Source organism: Apostichopus japonicus, chromosome 18, assembly GCF_037975245.1.
Source record: "Apostichopus japonicus isolate 1M-3 chromosome 18, ASM3797524v1, whole genome shotgun sequence".
In the NCBI taxonomy this organism is placed as follows: domain Eukaryota; kingdom Metazoa; phylum Echinodermata; class Holothuroidea; order Aspidochirotida; family Stichopodidae; genus Apostichopus; species Apostichopus japonicus.
In genome coordinates, this window is record NC_092578.1 from 3,459,187 (window position 1) to 3,478,032 (window position 18,846).

At 37.5% G+C, this 18,846-nt stretch overlaps 1 protein-coding gene across 2 annotated transcripts; it reads left to right on the forward strand.

Annotated features, from left to right (window-relative positions):
- Positions 1-202: 202 nt before the first annotated feature.
- Positions 203-18,599, forward strand: LOC139958349 (probable serine carboxypeptidase CPVL). 2 transcript variants are annotated; one of them, XM_071955355.1, is made up of 14 exons: positions 203-363; positions 2,922-3,112; positions 3,622-3,678; positions 4,264-4,325; positions 4,999-5,113; positions 5,598-5,656; positions 6,133-6,212; positions 6,679-6,745; positions 11,641-11,763; positions 13,477-13,608; positions 14,365-14,463; positions 15,222-15,395; positions 16,182-16,364; positions 16,671-18,599. In XM_071955355.1, the coding sequence occupies exons 2-14, from the start codon at positions 2,932-2,934 to the stop codon at positions 16,770-16,772; spliced, it is 1,434 nt and encodes a 477-aa protein (XP_071811456.1). In that variant the 5' UTR covers positions 203-363; positions 2,922-2,931; the 3' UTR covers positions 16,773-18,599. The 2 variants fall into 2 exon arrangements, with proteins under 2 accessions (XP_071811456.1, XP_071811457.1); XM_071955356.1 differs by lacking the exon at positions 14,365-14,463 and adding an exon at positions 14,541-14,636.
- Positions 18,600-18,846: the final 247 nt, after the last annotated feature.

The window sequence follows — 18,846 nt, forward strand, 5'->3', positions numbered from 1 at the left end:
GGGACCGATGGGAAAGGTGAAATAAGTTAGAAAGGAACAGCAATAATTAAAGAGACTTAGATCATAGAACCACTAGAAACTCAACGAATTTTCCCAACCTACGGGAAGAATGAAGAATGCTATTCGTAAGCTACATAACCTTTTATATTACTGCTGTGCACCCATCGTTAACAAAAGCATAGCACGTGAGTCCCATGATCGACCTTGCAATGAGGCCAGGTAAACAAAAACAGAACAGAAATTGTCACTTAACTTCCTACTGTATGATCGTATACGAGCAGTTCCTTGAGCGATCTAAGCCGTTCCGATATACATATCCCGTTTAGTCACAGCAAGTAATAATTACCGCTACAAATAAGCATAGTAAGTATTTCAATTCTGTAGTGCATGCAATTGAAATGTCAGGGTAATTCGTCAACACAGTGTTTAGTATTTTTGGTCTGAAGTTAAGACGACAAAGTTGCTGTACTGACTACTGTAGTGTAAAGCAGGCCTAGTCTAGGCTAAGATGTTTGTGTTGCATTTGTTGGTAGCTTACAGTAGTTTAACTTAAGTAATGCAGTTCAAGAACCATTTTGCAGAACTGTTTACTGTTTACAGTACAATCCAATGTCTGTTTATAGCGTGTCATATATCTGATTGGTTTAACTAAAGTGATCACATACTGTAGAGTATAGACTAGTATTACTTATACTGGTAGGCATATATATTATTATTAATGAATGACTGTCTAGTCTAGTCATAGAAATTGAACTAGGGAGAAAGCTGACACAGTGTATCACCGTGTGTTTAAGCAGTGAAGCCTTGAAAAAAGTTTTGCATTGTACGGCAAAAATTTGTACGTCTTCATACATACATTGTGCATCGACTTTGAAACTGAATTTGAATTAACCCACTTTTTTGAAAGAGTAAAGTAGGTGTACTTTGCACAACAGAGACATGTTATGGCGACCAGAGTGGTAAGTACTAGTGTTTGCACGGGTTATCCGGGTACCCGCCCGACGCAATACTACCCGGTTCCTAATTTATTACCCGAATCCTACGCAAAGTGTGATTTAAAAAAAAAAAAATTGCAAATCTACGGTTAGGCAGATTTCCCATTGACTTAGTGTGGTGTTAGGCTAAAATATGTGGTCGAAGATAACAGCAATAACGAAGGTACCCGCCCGACGCAATACTACCCGGTTCCTAATTTATTACTCGAATCCTACGCAAAGTGTGATTTAAAAAAAAATGCAAACCGGTGGTTAGGCAGATTTCCGATTGACTTAGTGTGGTGTTAGGCTACCATGTGGTTGAAGATAACAGCAATAACGAGAGTATTCCATGGATATCTTATAACTGCGTCAAAATTTCAGCTAATAAACAATGGCTGTGCTAGATTACCCCGTTGACTTAGTGTGGTGTTAGGCAACCATGTGGTCGAACGTAACAGCAATAATGAATGTGTTCCATGGATATCTTATAACTGCGTCACAATTTCAGCGAATAAACAGATGGTTAGGCTTTGCTAGATTTTTCATGCATTGACTTAGTGTGGTGTTAGGCTATCATGTGGAAGAAATTATTATTTATTCATTCGTTTATTTCATAGAAGGAAAGGCTGACAAGGAATTTTACGACATGTTTATGGATTATAGACGGGATAACGAAAAAATAATAATCGCAAGTGGCTTTTTACTATACGAGATTGCGAGAATCGCGTAATCTCGTGGCTAATGCGAACCCTGGGCCTGCATAATAGATAGTAACAACTGAGCTAAAGTAAAGGGATATTTTATGGTCTGACCCAATAGACGTGGAGAGCAAGCATAAGCAGCGGCGGCAGTGCGATGTTAACAACAGTACTACTAATTAATAGTTAAGTTAATTATATTAAGTAATTAACAAGTTTATGACAGAAAAAAAAAAGCAAATAGAAATTATTGAGGAAGGTTTTATACCTTACCGTTCACATACGTTTTTGAACATGAAAACATTGTCGGTAGAGAATACAATTAATTTATTATAGCATTTAATACGTAATTTCTTGAAAATCATGATACACGAGGGTAAACAATTTTTTCCCGGGTACCCGGATACCCGACGGGTAACGGCTCTCGGGTACCCGGTTCCCGATTTTTGGACCCGTGTAAACACTAGTAAGTACTATATTCCTGACTTAAGAACCAACTTTGAAAACTTTTTGTTCCGCCTCTAATGTAAGGAAAGTGTCATTTCCGGTATCTGATTGGCACATGGCAAACATTTTTCTTGCTTGTTTTATTTGAGTGCTCCACTTAAATAGTGTCATAGTTGTCCCTGAATAATGCCGTGAAAAACCAACACTCCTCCCTCCTCGCCACCCACTTCCCACACACACCTACTATTGTGTAATACTTCTATATTAGTCTGTGCATGCAGTTTTCAGTTTAATGTTAATGTTGCAAAGTGGATAGTGGCCTATTTTCCTAGTATTAAAAACTCTAGCTGGTACTGTATTTCTTCAAAGTATTGCCCAAAGTGATAATCATCTTATAAAGTCTGCACTTCTGTGAAAACTCATTAGAGGCTTTGTAGCACCCTTCAAGCAGGACTTACTTCAGCATTGCTATGGTAAAGTGCATGAAATTATGCTACTCACAAATTTCAGGGTAACCAACACTCAAACCAAACTTTCTTCCATGTCCACATTTATGGTAACTCAGTGGAAACTGAAGTCCACTGTGGCTTCTGACTGCTTCCCGCCAGCTAAGAAATTGGCTAGATATTGCAATCGCTAGCAACTAACGGTAGCTAGCTAGCTCAGTTGGTAGAGTGCATTGACCCTGCCGTCACTGGTTTCAAATCCCTTTCTAGCCAGAAAATTTCCATTTTCATTGAGCTTTGTCTTATAATTTGCCATTACTTATTTTCTTTTCGATTGAATGTCATTCTCTCAGATCATCGACGATGAAGGTTGTGACGCCAATTCTACTGGTGCTGCTCTTTGCCTGTGTCACTGTTTCTGCACGTAGGGGACCACTTAGACATATGTTTCCAAAGAATATGCCCAAATATGTGAAAGAGGGAGAAGACCCCGGCAAACCTCTTTTCTTGACTCCTTACATCAAAGAGGGGAAAACTCAAGAAGGTAAACAGCTTCCACAGGAATGAAGATAAACCTTTGGGACCTCAACAGACATTGTGATAAGACCTTTGAGCAGTTATGTAGTACACAGCAAACTTTTATGTCCTTCACAAAATACCCACAATAAAGTAATATTTAATGAATAAAAGAGAGATGTAATGATATAGCTTGAATTGTTAGCTTATAACTTAACGACAATAAAGTAACGATAATGAAAACAACAACAAAAGGAGTGGCTTGAAAAACAAAATTTGCAATTAATCATTTTAAAGAGAAAACGGTTAATTCCTGCACTAGCGGCGAGTAACCACAGATTTATCGTTTGCTTGCAATTCATGTGAAGGTGATTTTTATTTTACTTCGATTTACTGGATTACACAATAAATAATCCCGTATCTAGGAGCATCCAGCTTGCTGTTAACACCTTTGATATCTTCTTTCCAAAAAATGTGGCTGTACCTTTTTCAATAAAGAGTAGTGAAAATATTTTTGTTCCAATTCGTCTCCTTCAGCTCAAAACCTGAGTCGAGTCGGTTCGTTAGATGGAACCTCCGTGGTCAGTTATGCAGGTAAGTTGGTACCTCAGTAAGATGGGACAATAACTTATGACAGCAAAGGTGTTGTTTTATTTCAGGCTATATATGCTGCAAAATTATTGTTATCAAATACTTATCATTTTATTGGACAGCCTGTAGTTATAAATCTGATGTACACAACCAATATTATATTTGCCCTTGAGTTGTAGAAACATGTGTACTCTCAACTTAGCCAGTTACAAAATGCTGCAAGTATCTTACATAGTAGGAAATATGGGTGGACTGTGGTTGCTATCTTGGAGCCAAACTTTGTTGGTTCACTTAGGATGTGAATTTTGGCTACGAATGTTTTTCATTTGTGATATGACATAGTTTCAATTCTTGCTTTCTTGTAATGCATCGTAAAATGTGAAATCATATTTTTTGGCTATGTTGACTATACTGTTATATTAACGTTAATGTCAATAAAGAAGCAGTTTATGACAGATTTTAAGTGTCATTATTTTTTATTATATTTTCTATGTCAATCCTTATTATGGTACTTTATGGTGGTAGACTGGATTGCATTTCAAAATATTAACAACTAACCCTTTGTGTCTACTTTACCACTCCACACAGGATTCTTCACTGTCAATTCCACCTACAACAGTAACATGTACTTCTGGTTTGTCCCAGCAGAAGTGAGTTTTTATTTGATGTACAAGGTGCTCTGACATTGTCAGCATATGTTATATAGCCGTGTTTTTGTGCGGTTTCGATATCCTTGTGAACTTGTGACACAAGTTTACGTTGTCGTCTCAATTTAGAAAGGAAAATTACAGTTCGATGGTGTTCTTCAAATTTTGACCTGTTTGGTGTACAAATAGCAGAGGGCAGTTTCATAACAGCGTTATAGACCAACCAGTGTAACATAATAATTGAAAATGAATATTCTAACATAGTTACCATGGAATTATGCATTGACAGCTTAACGATTCAGTTTGATCCATTGAAGTCAAGTTACCTAGGTAGCCTAGCCACATAAAGTTTGGACAGTAACCTTATAGTTTGTGTTACTGTTTTATGACATTGATACCGTTGCCATGGTTACAATGCACTGCTATTTATATCCCACATGTTGCTGTGCTATCGATGCTGTTGTTACTCTGATTTTACTGTTGTGACTAATGTTGGTTCTTCTGCTGTTATTTTACCGCTGTTCTTTCCTTTTTTACGTCGGATGTAATACTCTGCTGTTTTTTTCTCCCCTTGGTTATTTTTGTTTTCTTTGCTGCTGTTGGTGTCACTGCTGCACCTTTGTTTCATGAATATTCATTCAAACTCGGACCTTGACATTCTGTTCGCATTTTACAGACAAACCCGTCAACTGCACCCATCCTCTTGTGGCTGCAAGGTGGCCCGGGCGGCTCATCTCTCTTTGGACTCTTCATTGAAAATGGGCCTTTCTCTGTCACAAAAGATGGCAAATGTAAGAGAGTATGTGTCTGTCTGTCTGTTTGTCTGTCTGTTTGTCTGTCTGTCTGTGTGTGTATGTTTACATTCATTCCTTTGGCCGAAATACCTATGACGGAACTGCATGTACTCGCTGCAGAATGCAGATCATAGTGTTGAGTATCATAAATGCAGAGGTTACATGGAATAATTGAGTCAATTGTGATTTTATGCTCAGCTTTTCCAAGCTGAGAATCAATGACACTGTGTGGTTAAATCGTGTTTGGTAACACACCATTTAATCATGCGCTGATCATGCCCTAGGCATGCACTAGTCATGCACTGCTGTTAATGAACCACAGCATTGCAGATCTATGTGTATAGTTCTGAAGAAAGAAGAAACACAGAAAAAAATCCTATTAATTGCTTAATTGCTACATGTATGTTTCGATTTAAAGCATAATTTTACTCTTTAATGTCAATTATAAAAATAAAAAAAATATGTCTCCGTTTTATTTCAGTGAAAGAGAGACAGTGGGCTTGGACAAAGAAGTATTCCATGATATACATCGATAATCCTGTAAGTTCACTCATTGACGACGTAAACAAGAATCCTGGTTTCCCTAACATTTTCCTAGGCAACCAATGCTATGATATCCCTAGCCTAAGCCACGACCCATAAATTAATTCCTAAATGCCTAAAATCACCCAATATAATAATCCTCCATGGTGATTGATGAATAAACGACACAATGACTGATTTGATTTGACAAATTTGATAGCACACTAAGTGAACAACAACAACAACACAAACATTTATCACAACTTGGGGAAACAAATCACCATTTGACAGGGAGGAAGTCTTTCTATCAGATTTTATCAGGGACATAGTCTCTAACCACCAATCGAATCCTCCATTTTCTTTCTCTACTTGGCTTGCGACCTACAACTGAAACTTTTTGACCCACTTTTTAGGTCAAGACCCATAATAATTTGGGATAGGATGCTACTAGGATGTGTCTTACTTTGATTATTTATCATTTCTATCCGTTTAAGGTGGGCACAGGGTTCAGTTTTACAGACAACGACGCTGGGTATGCTAACAATGAAGATGATGTAGCGGTCAACCTCTACAGGTGAGATGAGCCCCCCCCCCATTTTTTTGGGCAGTTACTTAAGAACTACAGATGATCCCACAGTGAAAACGAGACAAAAGTCAGCTGTCTGTACGAGCTGAATTGCATCATTTAACGAGCAAGCGTGTCAGCTACAGACGTGCACAAGATAATCTCTGAATGTTATACGAAAGGAGCTCAGAAAGCTATTCAAGAGGAAGATTAATATTGCCATGATGTTCGGTCAGCTGAGAATTTGCTGGCTTGCAGTCGGGTGTTTACCTAGCATCCTCGAGGTGGTACCATCGAGGCAAGACTCTGCCTTCATTTTCTCTGAGCATTCATTGCCTTCTCCTCTTCAACCCCCCCCCCCCCACCCCACCCACCCCTTCACACCATCAGTATCATTGCCCCAATTCCCTTTGTTCATGTCAGGCACACTATACTACCATTCAGGAAGGTTTTCTCTTCAATTTGATATTCACAGTGCCTTAACTCAGTTCTTCCAAGTGTTTCCTGAGTATCAGAAGAATGACTTCTATGCCTCAGGAGAGGTGAGTTATTTAATGAAAGGAATACAGTCCATTGGCATTGCTTATGATTCTGTTCAAGATTTTTAAGTACTCTTTTTGACTGAATCAGCAGTAACTGACGCTGATGCGGACTAAATTTTGACAGGTGATAACATACATATGAAGGTCTATAGGAGTAGTAGAAATTATTATATATGATGAGATTTTTGGAAGGCAAAAATTAGAAGTTTGCTTTTCAGTTGACAGATTTTCTCCATTAAATTAGATGAAACAGCGGTATCATATAGTTATTAACTGAACTAAACTCAATACTTCATTCGATGTTAGTTTCGTTTATTGAAATGAGGAAGTTTATCAAAACATGAAAAGGGAAAGTGAGAAAACATTAGGCTGAGTAGACATGTTCAGAAATCAGTGGATCGTAGAAATAAACAGAAAAAGAGTTTTGAATGACCACACTTCCTTCTTTTGAAACTGTTAAATATTTATGTTGCAGCCTTCACTTCTTTTCCATCATACAAAGGGTATTGAACATTCATCCCTACATGGAAATCCCCTGTGTACATCTTGTTTACAGCTTTATTTCATTTTATACACATATGTAACTACAATTTCATTCGTAATTTCCGAGGAAGAGATCTCTCGAAACATATTTTGTCAAAGTTTCAAGTCAGACCAAATTGTTTTAAGCACTTTAACTTCTGTTTTCTGAAACACTTTTTTCGTTCGACCAACCTGCATATGGGGAATCTTGAACTAGTAAATTTGTGAAATTACTGTTTTTTATTGTGCTATTTTATGACCCAAAACCTTTTGGCAACACTAATGGCCAAAACGTGGCAAGAACCGTAAAACTTTTTTAAATATCAATTTGTTTTTCATTATATGTTGGATTTACAATATGACGCTTTAATCAAGTGAAGTCTGTCTAAAAGCATCATGATTAGTCTAATGTATTTTTCTCTATTTTTTTGCTTTATTAAAGTAAAGTACCATCCAGCTTAGTAAAGTGATCATTAGCCAAATCGTCAGAAACTTTCGTAGCGTTATAATATCATCACTCAATTAAATTTCATGTCGATGATTATACAAAGTGTGAGCGGTTGTGCCTGAGCGCAGACATTAAGCTTTCAATATTGTTTGCGTTTGTCGTAAATGTTCAATCAAACAATATTATGAAGACCACAGACTCACACTCTTCACAGTAGTTACTACATTCAGATTGCATTGCAACACATGTGTACTACAGTATATGGCTACATTAATTACATTGATCAATTTAATACTTTATCGTTGTTGTTGAGTTTTATCAAATTCAGAGTTATACCCCAAAAATTAGTTAAAAATAATTTCATACTAGAGCTCCAAAAAAAAATTCATCAAATGAACATTTAATGTTGAAAATGTTGCAAAAGAAAGTAGTGTTGACCATATCATGAAGTACTCACAGCGGTAATTTTCCATTTATATATTTGTTTAATTTTTGGTTCCTTGCTAAAAGCAAAGGAACCTATGTATTCAGGTTGGCGTGTGTGTGTGTGTGTGTGTGTGGGTGTGTGTGTGTGTGTGTGTGAGACGCTTTAGCTTGTATGCACGATAACTCAACAAGGGATTGACTGATCATGATCAAACTTGGTGGGTGGGTGGCCCATAGTGAGTAGATGAACCCTATTGTTTTTGGTGCCCACAAAGGTCACCAAAGGTCAGTTATGGTCCAAAAACCCAAAATACTAAAACTGCAATAACTCCCAGTGCCAATGTGCGACAAGGTTGATATTTTGGGACAAGTTGTGAACTGGTTAGGGGAACATTTTGAAACTTAACGGTCATGTGATCTGAGGTCACCAAAGGTCAATTAATGTTAAAAAACTAGTATTTTTGCGATAACTTGAGAACGAATTGTCCGTTAGGGTTGGGAGTTGCTTCAGTGTAATCCAATTGTCGACCCACATCTGGGTGACCCTTGACCTCAATTTGACCTCTGGTGACCTTTTCATGTTTTGGGGATTTTTACAGTTTCGATGCTATTTTCAGATGTCAAAGGTACCTTCCGATCATAAATATCGATAGGTTGACCCCCGTGTGACCTTTGTGTGCGAACTTACATGGGGTCAAAGTTTTCGGTCGGAGTTAGGATGGCTGTACAGACTTGTCGTGTTGATTTTTGGAATCAGCAGATCAAACTACATTTGAAACCAAGGTCAAAAGGTCAAAGGTCACATTAGAAAAAATGTGCTTATTTTGGGAGAAAACAGGCGAAAAAGAAAATGTTTGGTTTTGATGCTTGATTTGGATATCAAAGGTACCTTCCGATCAAAAATGTCAATGGGTTGACACCCGGGTGACCTTTCTGTGTAAAGTTATACAAGGTCAAAGTTAATTTTCAGACATTTAATGCAATAACTCCCAGTGCCAAGGTGTAACAAGGTTGATATTTTGGGACAAGTTGCAAATGGTATAGAGGAATATTTTCAAACCTAACGGTCATGTGATCCGATGTCATCAAAGGTCAATTAATGTTAAAAAACTAGTATTTTGGGTGAGAAAATGGGCAAAGAAAAAAATGTTTGAATTTTTATAGTTTTGATGCTATATTCACGTCTCACCAATCAAAAATGTCAATAGGTGACCCCAGGCGACCTTTGTGTGTGAAGTTATATGAGGTCAAAGTAAATTTTCAGACATTTAGTGCAATAATTCCCAGTTCCAAGGTGTGACACCGTTGATATTTTGGGACAAGTTGCAAATGGTATCGGGGAATATTTTCAAACATAACGGTCATGTGATCCGAGGTCACCAAAGGTCAATTAATGATAAAAAACTAGTATTTTGCGATAACTTGAGAACGAATTGTCCGTTAGGGTTGGGAGTTGCTTCAATGTAATCCAATTGTCGACCCGCATCTGGGTGACCCTTGACCTCAATTTGACCTCTGGTGACCTTTTCATGTTTTGGGGATTTTTACAGTTTCGATGCTATTTTCAGATGTCAAAGGTACCTTCTGATCATAAATGTCAATGGGTTGACCCCCGTGTGACCTTCGTGTGCGGAGTTATACCAGGTCAAAGTTAATTTTCAGACATTTAGTGCAGTAACTCTCAGTTCCAAGGTGTGACACGGTTGATATTTTGGGACAAGTTGCAAATGGTATAGGGGAATATTTTCAAACTTAACGGTCATGTGATCCGAGGTCACCAAAGGTCAATTAATGATAAAAAACTAGTATTTTTGCGATAACTTGAGAACATTGTCCGTTAGGGTTGGGAGTTGCTTCATTGTAATCCAATTGTCGACCCGCATCTGGGTGACCCTTGACCTCAATTTGACCTCTGGTGACCTTTTCGTGTTTTGGGGATTTTTACAGTTTCGATGCTATTTTCAGATGTCAAAGGTACCTACTGATCATAAATGTCAATGGGTTGACCCCCGTGTGACCTTCGTGTGCGGAGTTATACCAGGTCAAAGTTAATTTTCAGACATTTAATGCAATAACTCTCAGTTCCAAGGTGTGACACGGTTGATATTTTGGGACAAGTTGCAAATGGTATAGGGGAATATTTTCAAACTTAACGGTCATGTGATCCGAGGTCACCAAAGGTCAATTAATGATAAAAAAAACTAGTATTTTTGTGATAACTTGAGAACGAACTGTCCGTTAAGGTTGGGAGTTGCTTCAATGTAATCCAGTTGTCGACCCGCATCTGGGTGACCCTTGACCTCAATTTGACCTCTGGTGACCTTTTCGTGTTTTGGGGATTTTTACAGTTCCGATGCTATTTTCAGATGTCAAAGGTACCTTCTGATCATAAATGACTATAGGTTGACCCCCGTGTGACCTTCGTGTGCGAAGTTATACAAGGTCAAAGTATATAATAATAATATATATTAATTAATTTATTAATATAATAATATTAATGAGGTCACGGGTCAAACGTGAAAAACTCCCAAGTTGCAATAACTTGGCTACTATTTATTGGAATTTCGTCAAACTTGGTATGATGTGTGTTGCAATTGATATCATGCATGTTTATAAGGGGGGGGGCTACCATTATTTCGTTATGAAAAGTTTGTATGCACAATAACTCAACAAGGGAATGACCAATCATTACCATACTTGGTGAGTGGGTGGCCCATAGTAAGTAGATTAACCCTATTGATTTTGGTGCTCATATCATGAATATTAATGAGGTCATGGGGTCAAACGTGAAATACTCCAAATTGCAATTACTTGGCTACTATTACTAGTCGGAATTTCGTCAAACTTGGTATGATGTTAATGGTAGATAGTCTTCGCACACTGATGTGTGTTGATATTGATATCAGGGCTTAGCATTACTTTGGCAACCAAAGTCTGTGTGCATGAATTGCTGTTGTTGTCATAGGGCTTTCTTAGAAATTTCCCTATAAATGGAACTAATGAACAGCAGCAAGGAACCATGAAATGTTTTCATTCTGGTTATGAGAGAGAACAGGTGTTTCTGTTTAAACTAAGTTTTGTTCTAACACCAATATTCATAGCTGGGAAGATGATTTTAGATGTAGTTTTCAACAAGAAGCATGAGATATTTCTGTTTTCTTTATACAGGTCACATTCACCTTTCCCTCCCGCCACCACCCCCCCCCCCTCCCCAGCCACTTTTCTATAACACATGCTGTTGGTTGAGGGAGGTGCACACTGACCTGTTATAATCAACTATCAGACTTTCAATTTAATATAATGATTTTGTGGATATAAATCAATATTTCCCCCAAAATGACGGTAGTTTTAGATGATTATTTTTCACAACAACAACATTGTGTTACATTCTGATGATTAGCACATCCAACCATTTCTCCAAGAGCCATTTTAAGATATCCATTCTGTCGAGTTGATATTATATCTGTTTTTGAGTTACTATCCTCTTTCACACTTTCAGTCCTACGCTGGGAAATACGTCCCTGCCATCGGAGCCAAGATCCACGAGGAGAATCCCACGGCCAAGCTGAAGATTAATTTTAGAGGCGTTCTAATTGGGGATGGTCTTTGCGATCCATTATCTGTGAGTTTTTTTTTTATTTAGTTTTCTTTTTGGTTTTGAGTCGCTGTTTTTATACTCAATTTTATTGTAAATCTTTTTGTTCCTGATACTGCACATGGCATGTTATGATCATAGTCATATGAACACATTTTATTATAAATAACCAGTACAGGGCAACTGGAGGGTGAGAAAAAGAGTCAGTGTTGTATTAAATGCACAATTAGTTTTCACGATCGGTTTCGGTTTCTAATCCACTTTCCTTTTACAAAATTGAGTTGTTTGTTTCCTTGTTTAATTATATTTTGTGACAAAGAAAAAAACAATTTTTTTGTGATGACAGTTCTAACCATCAGTTGCTATAACGTAGCAAAGTCTTCTTTCTCTAAATTTACATGTTTGAGACAAATTCCACAGATTTCTATTAAAGGCATTGAAGACTTGCCCCAAACCATGTGCGGCCATCTGAAAAAGTTAACTTTCCGTTGCTTGCAAGTGACGTTTTGTTCGTGTTGCTACAAAATGCAGACAGTACAGTAATGAAACGTGATACCTTGTTATCTTTAGCTGGACCTGAGATGTCCATCGCTGTATTGTTTGTACACTGTGCTGTGGTTATTGACCGCAGCTGTATGTACTGACTGTACACTAGTGTCTAATTACCGATGGTAGCAAGCTGTGTGTGTGTATTTTCTGGGATCGATGGTGGTGTCTAACACTTCTGTTACACCTCATTAGAAACGAGGTCACATTACTGGCATTAGACGTTTTTTTTTGCGCGAGTCTTCACACCCTTTAAGCTATTGTGCAGTCATCATAAATTGTTATACTTTTCTTTGAAATTCTCGGTGTTTTAGAATGCTCAAAAACCTTCATAGAATTTTTGACAATCTGTTCTTTCTTCTGGACAAAACAAGAGTCATCAATGGTTTTAGTAATAATAATAGTACTAATAAGTATAATAATAATAATAATAATAGTAATAATAATAATAACAAGTATAATACCAAATTTATATAGCCCTCTAATCAATCAAGGAGTGCTCTGAAGCGCTTGACAATGAGAACAAATTACTGATGGAAACAGACTGTAATAGGCTATCTGAAATAAATAGGATTTTAACTTAATCACGAAAGTTAGCTAAGCAGTCAGCCTCTCTAATGTTTTGTGGTTTGGCAGCTGCTTTTTCATATCTTTCATGTACTCTGAAGCCAAATGTCAAGAGTAGTGTTAAAGAGAAAACGATATTTCTGTAATTTGGTTAATATAGATTACCAATGAAAGAAAAGCATTTGACTGCTTAATACATCACTTCAATGCCAAATAGTTCAAATATAAGTTCTAACCTGTCGGCTTGTCACCATATGAATATCAAATTCAAATTTAGTTGGGGGGGGGCTGGGGGGAGTGATCCTCCATATGGGTGTCCTTTCTTTAGAGTTGCAAACTTTACATTGGTAAAAAAAAAATCAGCTTTGTTGATTAATTTTGAGGGATTCGCTTTGGGTCTAGCTTCTTCAAAAGCTGTGATTGGGTTTTCTTCTGGTCATCTTTTTTTCACTAGTTAAATATTACTCTTTATTTTTGCTGTAAAAGAATGACTTGCACCAATTAATGACATCATTACCAATTCTCGATAATATTCTTTACAGTTATATTGATTTAAAACAGTTTTATTGCTAACTTTTTGCATTATTTTCTCTGTTGTTACTAACCCTATCTTCTCATTTGCTACAGATGTTCCCAGCCTATCCCGAACTGATGTACCAGACGTCACAGATCGACGAGACTCAGAAGAAAGTAGCCGAACAGTACGTTCAGGAGGGAGTCGATCACATTAAAAAGGGAGAATGGTTGATGGCTTTTGAGGTATGTGACTTTACTAGCGAGGAAATGGAAAAAATACTAACTCTTAGTTTATTCCAGAAAGAAAAGGACAAGGAGAAATTTCTCCACAAAATATCTTGAGGAAAGAGGAGACAGACCCTCTGTCCACCCCCTGCCCCCCCCACCACACCCCCTCCTCATACATTTCCCCTATTGTGGTGACCCCCCAGGGACTTATTCGTTACTAGTAATATATGGTAAACATTCTTAATTGTAAAATTTTTACTTAGATTCACACGAGACAACCTAGTTCAATACGCAGTACTTGTGTATGTATTTGTATGTATTTAAGATCCTCCTGCAAGCAGGAACTCTCGAAGAAGCCTCATTGGCTTATCAAAGCCGCAAGCTGACCGGAGTCAGTCTCATAGCTTCATGTTGAACGTCCATGATTATGAATTGTCAATTGTCAACAACTCTGTAACTGGACGACATACATTAATCTTGGAGTGACTCGAACCGGGGACCTTATGATTGGAAGGCACGGGCGTTAACCACTGAGCTAACACTTCATAGTTGCTAAAACCAAAATACTTGCTAAAACCTGTTTTACTCTTTGTAAGTAACTTTGACATCATCATAGTTCACCTTGTTAGGGTAATCGTCTTCATTACTTAAGGACATAGACTAAATTGGAACTATGTTTTCATAGTTTTGCTGCCTAGGTATCTGCTCTTTGTGTGGTAACTTTCCTCCTCATCCTCCTCCTCATCCTCCTCCTCATCCTCCTCTCTGTAGACATTCGATAACTTCATCAATGCCGACAAGACTCCATACCCATCATTTTGGCAGAATGCTACCGGTAGCTTGGACTATTATAATTATCAGAGGACACAGGTGTGTGGAAGTTTTTCTTTTTCTCCGTACATGTCGCAACATTCCATCCGTTCCTCTCTCGTCTCATTCTTCGTTAGGTTTACGATAGATTCATTGGACTGGGAGGTAAGATACCATCCTTCTGGGAAAATGCGACCGGTGGCACCGACCATTTTAACTTTCTGAGATCTCAGGTGTGTTTGTAAATTTAGGTGGAAAGAAACGTGTAAAATCTAGGGGTGGAAATCATTCTTGTCCTCTAAACTAACTTACTAATTTTAAGGATTAATTTAAGGATTAAGGATCAGTTTATAACGATTATTATGAAGTTTTATCATGTTGATATTTCTTTTGGTACATAAGAGTGTGTTACTCTGTTAAGCCCACCAGGTTCTTTAATGAAGTGCTTTCTTTCACTGCTTGTAATTCATTTGTATATATTCATTGTTTTGTCTCTTGTAAAGTTGTGAAGAAACAAATAAATAAATAAAATGAAATGAAACAAAAAAAATAAATAGCTAAATAAAAAATGAAATGAATAACGCCGTTTAAGGGATGGAATGTATGAGTGTGTATGCATACATGTGTGTGCGTGTGTTTGTTATTGTGTGTGGCATGGGGGCTTCAAAAGGGTGAAAGACCTAGCGACAAGTGCCCATTCAAGTTTAAATTCACTATATCATCATGTTTTCGTCTCCAACAACAAAAAGGGTAATTTATTGTAATGAGGATGTGTTTGTATTCATTGTCATTCTGAATGCTTCTCTTCGGTTCAACAGTCACCCGTTGAGTTCAACTACTACGGCCCCTATCTCGCAAAGGGCGCTGTGCGAAAGGCAATCCACGTCGGAAATCTGACATACAACGATGGGGCAAAAGTCGAGGAGCATCTACTAGAAGATGTAGCTCAGTCTGTACGAGATAAAGTTATTATCCTGGCTAATAATTACAAGGTATGAAAGAAAGTTGTTTTTTGGGGGGGGGGGTTGAATTGATGGTTCTATGGGATTGTATATAATGTATAGATAATATATAGATAATATATAGACAATATATAGATAATATGTATAGATAATAATATGTAACGTAATACATAATGCATAATGTAACCGTTAGTCTGGCTGAACTGTATATTACACACAACTACATTCAACAGTAACCATAACAACGCATTACAGAAGATGGAAGTCAATATGCTGGGAACGAAGTTGGGGGTAGGGTGGGTGTGGGGAAGAGTTGGGAGGTAGGTAGGGAGGTAGGGAGGGAGGGAGGGAGGGAGGGAGGGAGGGAGGGAGGGAGGGAGGGAGGGAGGGAGGGAGGGAGGGAGGGAGGGAGGGAGGGAGGGAGGGAGGGAGGGAGGGAGGGAGGGAGGGAGGGAGGGAGGGAGGGAGGGAGGGAGGGAGGGAGGGAGGGAGGGAGGGAGGGCACCCTTGTGATTATTTAATCTAAGAGGTACTGTTTGACAAATGCAACCAATAGGCTTTTGCAGTTGTATCATAGATCTAGAATTTGGCAGTTACTATAGCAACCCATCTTAGGACATGGGAATCAGTCTGTCTAAACATCACAGGTTACAGAAAAATAGATGCATGACCATATCCAACCCTATTAGGTGATGACAAATCATCCCGCCAAACCTAACAGGTGTTGACAAAATTATGCATGTATCTATTAATTTCATCTCATCATCATTCATTTTCTCACTTCTTTCTTTTACATTATTATCTTTTTTCCCGTAGACGCTGTTCTACAGTGGTCAGTTGGACGTGATTGTAGGTACTACTCTGACGGAGTCATTCTTGGCTGGTTTAGAGTGGAAAGGCCAAGCAGAGTATCAAAAGGCCAAGAGGGTTGTGTGGAAGGTCAGTCCCTCCAATGTCGAGGTTGCCGGGTATGCAAGAAATGCTAGCGGCCTTTTCCAGGTGAGCTCACATGGTTTGTTGAATCTCTTAAGCACCTGCTAAATTATATTAAAAAAGTTCAAACATTTCGATCAGTAGGCTTAAGTTTTCTATCAGGTCTCTCAGTACATTTTTCATCACCAATTTCTAAATTTCATTTGCTGGGTTAGAGGCTTTTACATATAGATAATAATTATTCTCAGGTTAATACAGAAAAAAAAATAGTTGCAATTTATCATATCAGCTCTTGCATGACAGAAAGTTCATAGGAGAAACTCTTTTTATCTACTTCTGGACTAAGCTGAAATTCTGAATTCTTTATTTCAGGTTGTGGTCAGAGGGGGCGGTCATATTCTACCCTACGACCAACCGCTACGAACGTTCGACATGGTAGATAGGTTCATCACTGGACGTCCATTCCATCCCTAACTGACACCGAAGAATCTGTCTTCTGTCACGGTCTTCCTGAAATAAGACTCAAGGCTAGTTTTCTACAGTGTTTATGAAAGTCTTTCGTTTCATTATGTTCAAGGATTGGTGTAAAGCAGGGGTGGGCAACCTACGGCCCGCGGCCACATGCGGCCTGCCAGTGATTTTTTTGCGGCCCGTGAGATGTCTCAAGACAAAAAAAGACAAAAAAATCAATCTATTTAACATCATCACAAAAAACAAGCTAGCTGCTTAGAATTTATCGGCACTAATGATGCTGTCAAGTAGGACTATTATCCCCATTAATTATCAACTGTACAGTATTGACATTATGTTTTTGGGAAAACAGATTAAGTAGACAAACCTATTGCTTGAGAGTCCTCAGAATTAAAGGTTTGAAATCAACAGCAGGTCGTTGGTTAGGTGCGGCCCAGTCAATTTTCCACCCCTTTTATCTGGCCCATTCATTCAAAAGGTTGCCCAGCCCTGGTGTAAAGGGATTGCAATGTAGTATATTTTTTATGACACATGTATTGGATCAAAATAGGTTTGGGGAGAAGAGGATGGGTGTGAGCAGATTATTTGTTTGGGGGGGGGGGGGAGGGGGTGGTGGTGGTGTAGACCTATGTGATGTAGGAAGGGGAGAACAATGGGTGTAGGAAGAGGGTGCAGGTACACCTATTGTTTCGCATTTCTCGCCAAAAAAACTGTCACTGTGCGTGTGTATCGTAGTATCTTTGTATTTCTAAAAACATGAACAGATTTTTTCTTTCTATGGTATCATTTTACTCTTAAACATAACTACACAGAAAAATAAGAAACATTGCAATATTTAAGAAGATATGACTGATATGACTGGGACATTGGTCCTTTTCACTTTCACATGTTTCTAATTATCCTGAAACATTCAATGAACATCGATAAATATGTGCAATTAGGTTTCTTATGTAAGGGTGGTAATTGTTTGTTAAAAAAAACAAAAGAGCAATAATATCCTTTCATTAAATGGTAATGGATTCTTTAATTAATCCATGATAATTGTTCTAAGAAAGATTGGTCAATACGCTGTTAGAAATATTCATTTAGTGAATTTCATCAATTTCATTATTATATATATATATATATATATATATATATATATATATATATATATATATATATATATATATATAAAATGAAAATATTGCATTCGTTTATCCTCACTATACAGTTATGGCTTTGTTTATTACTTCAATTATGATTTATCATGAAAAAGAAAACAATAATTGTTTTGTATAGCTTATTATCATTAGATGTTCATCTACTATGCTTTTTTTTATTAAAAATTAAGATATATAACTGTGGTTAATAATAAGTTTTAGAGCAAAGTTAAGGGCAGTGTAGAAGTTTAGTGTGGTTGTTACTTCAGAATGGTGGCGTGTTATACCTCCAAACTTGCATTGAAATTTGCATATCCATTGAAGTGTGGGCATGGCCTTAAAGGACGATAACAAACTAATACAATCGTGGCATTTACTGTATTCTGTAAAATAAGTTACCACGGATTGAACAGAGGTGATCAGCTTTAGCATATTTATGGGCTATGCTGGATTGAAATCTGGCAGTATTCGTTTTGTAATGGAAGTTGTATCAGTTTTCATGACCAGAGTGCAGTGAACAACAGATTAATTGATTTCACATTTTTCTTTGTAATCATGGTGTATAATTCTTTATTTTGTGAAACCATCACAAACTATTTTTGTTTCTTATGATTCATATATCCGGAAGATACCTAAAAGTTTTGAGTTAATGAGAGAATAAAGCAGGTGTTTTAAGTGGCACAATTGACTTGACCTATTTTCATGTTCTTTCGATTAATTTCATTTCACCACAGAATATAAGTCAGTAATATTATCATTATTCTTCACACGATATGATAACTGAAAAGGAAACATATTTTCTTTTAAGTGTTGTTATATTTTTAGAATACAAACATAGAGTGACAGTGATAATATTTCATTGCAAATTTGAGGGGGCAAAGCACAGGATCACCTCATGACATCCTGAGAAAATGGATCCTTTGTGCGTTATATAC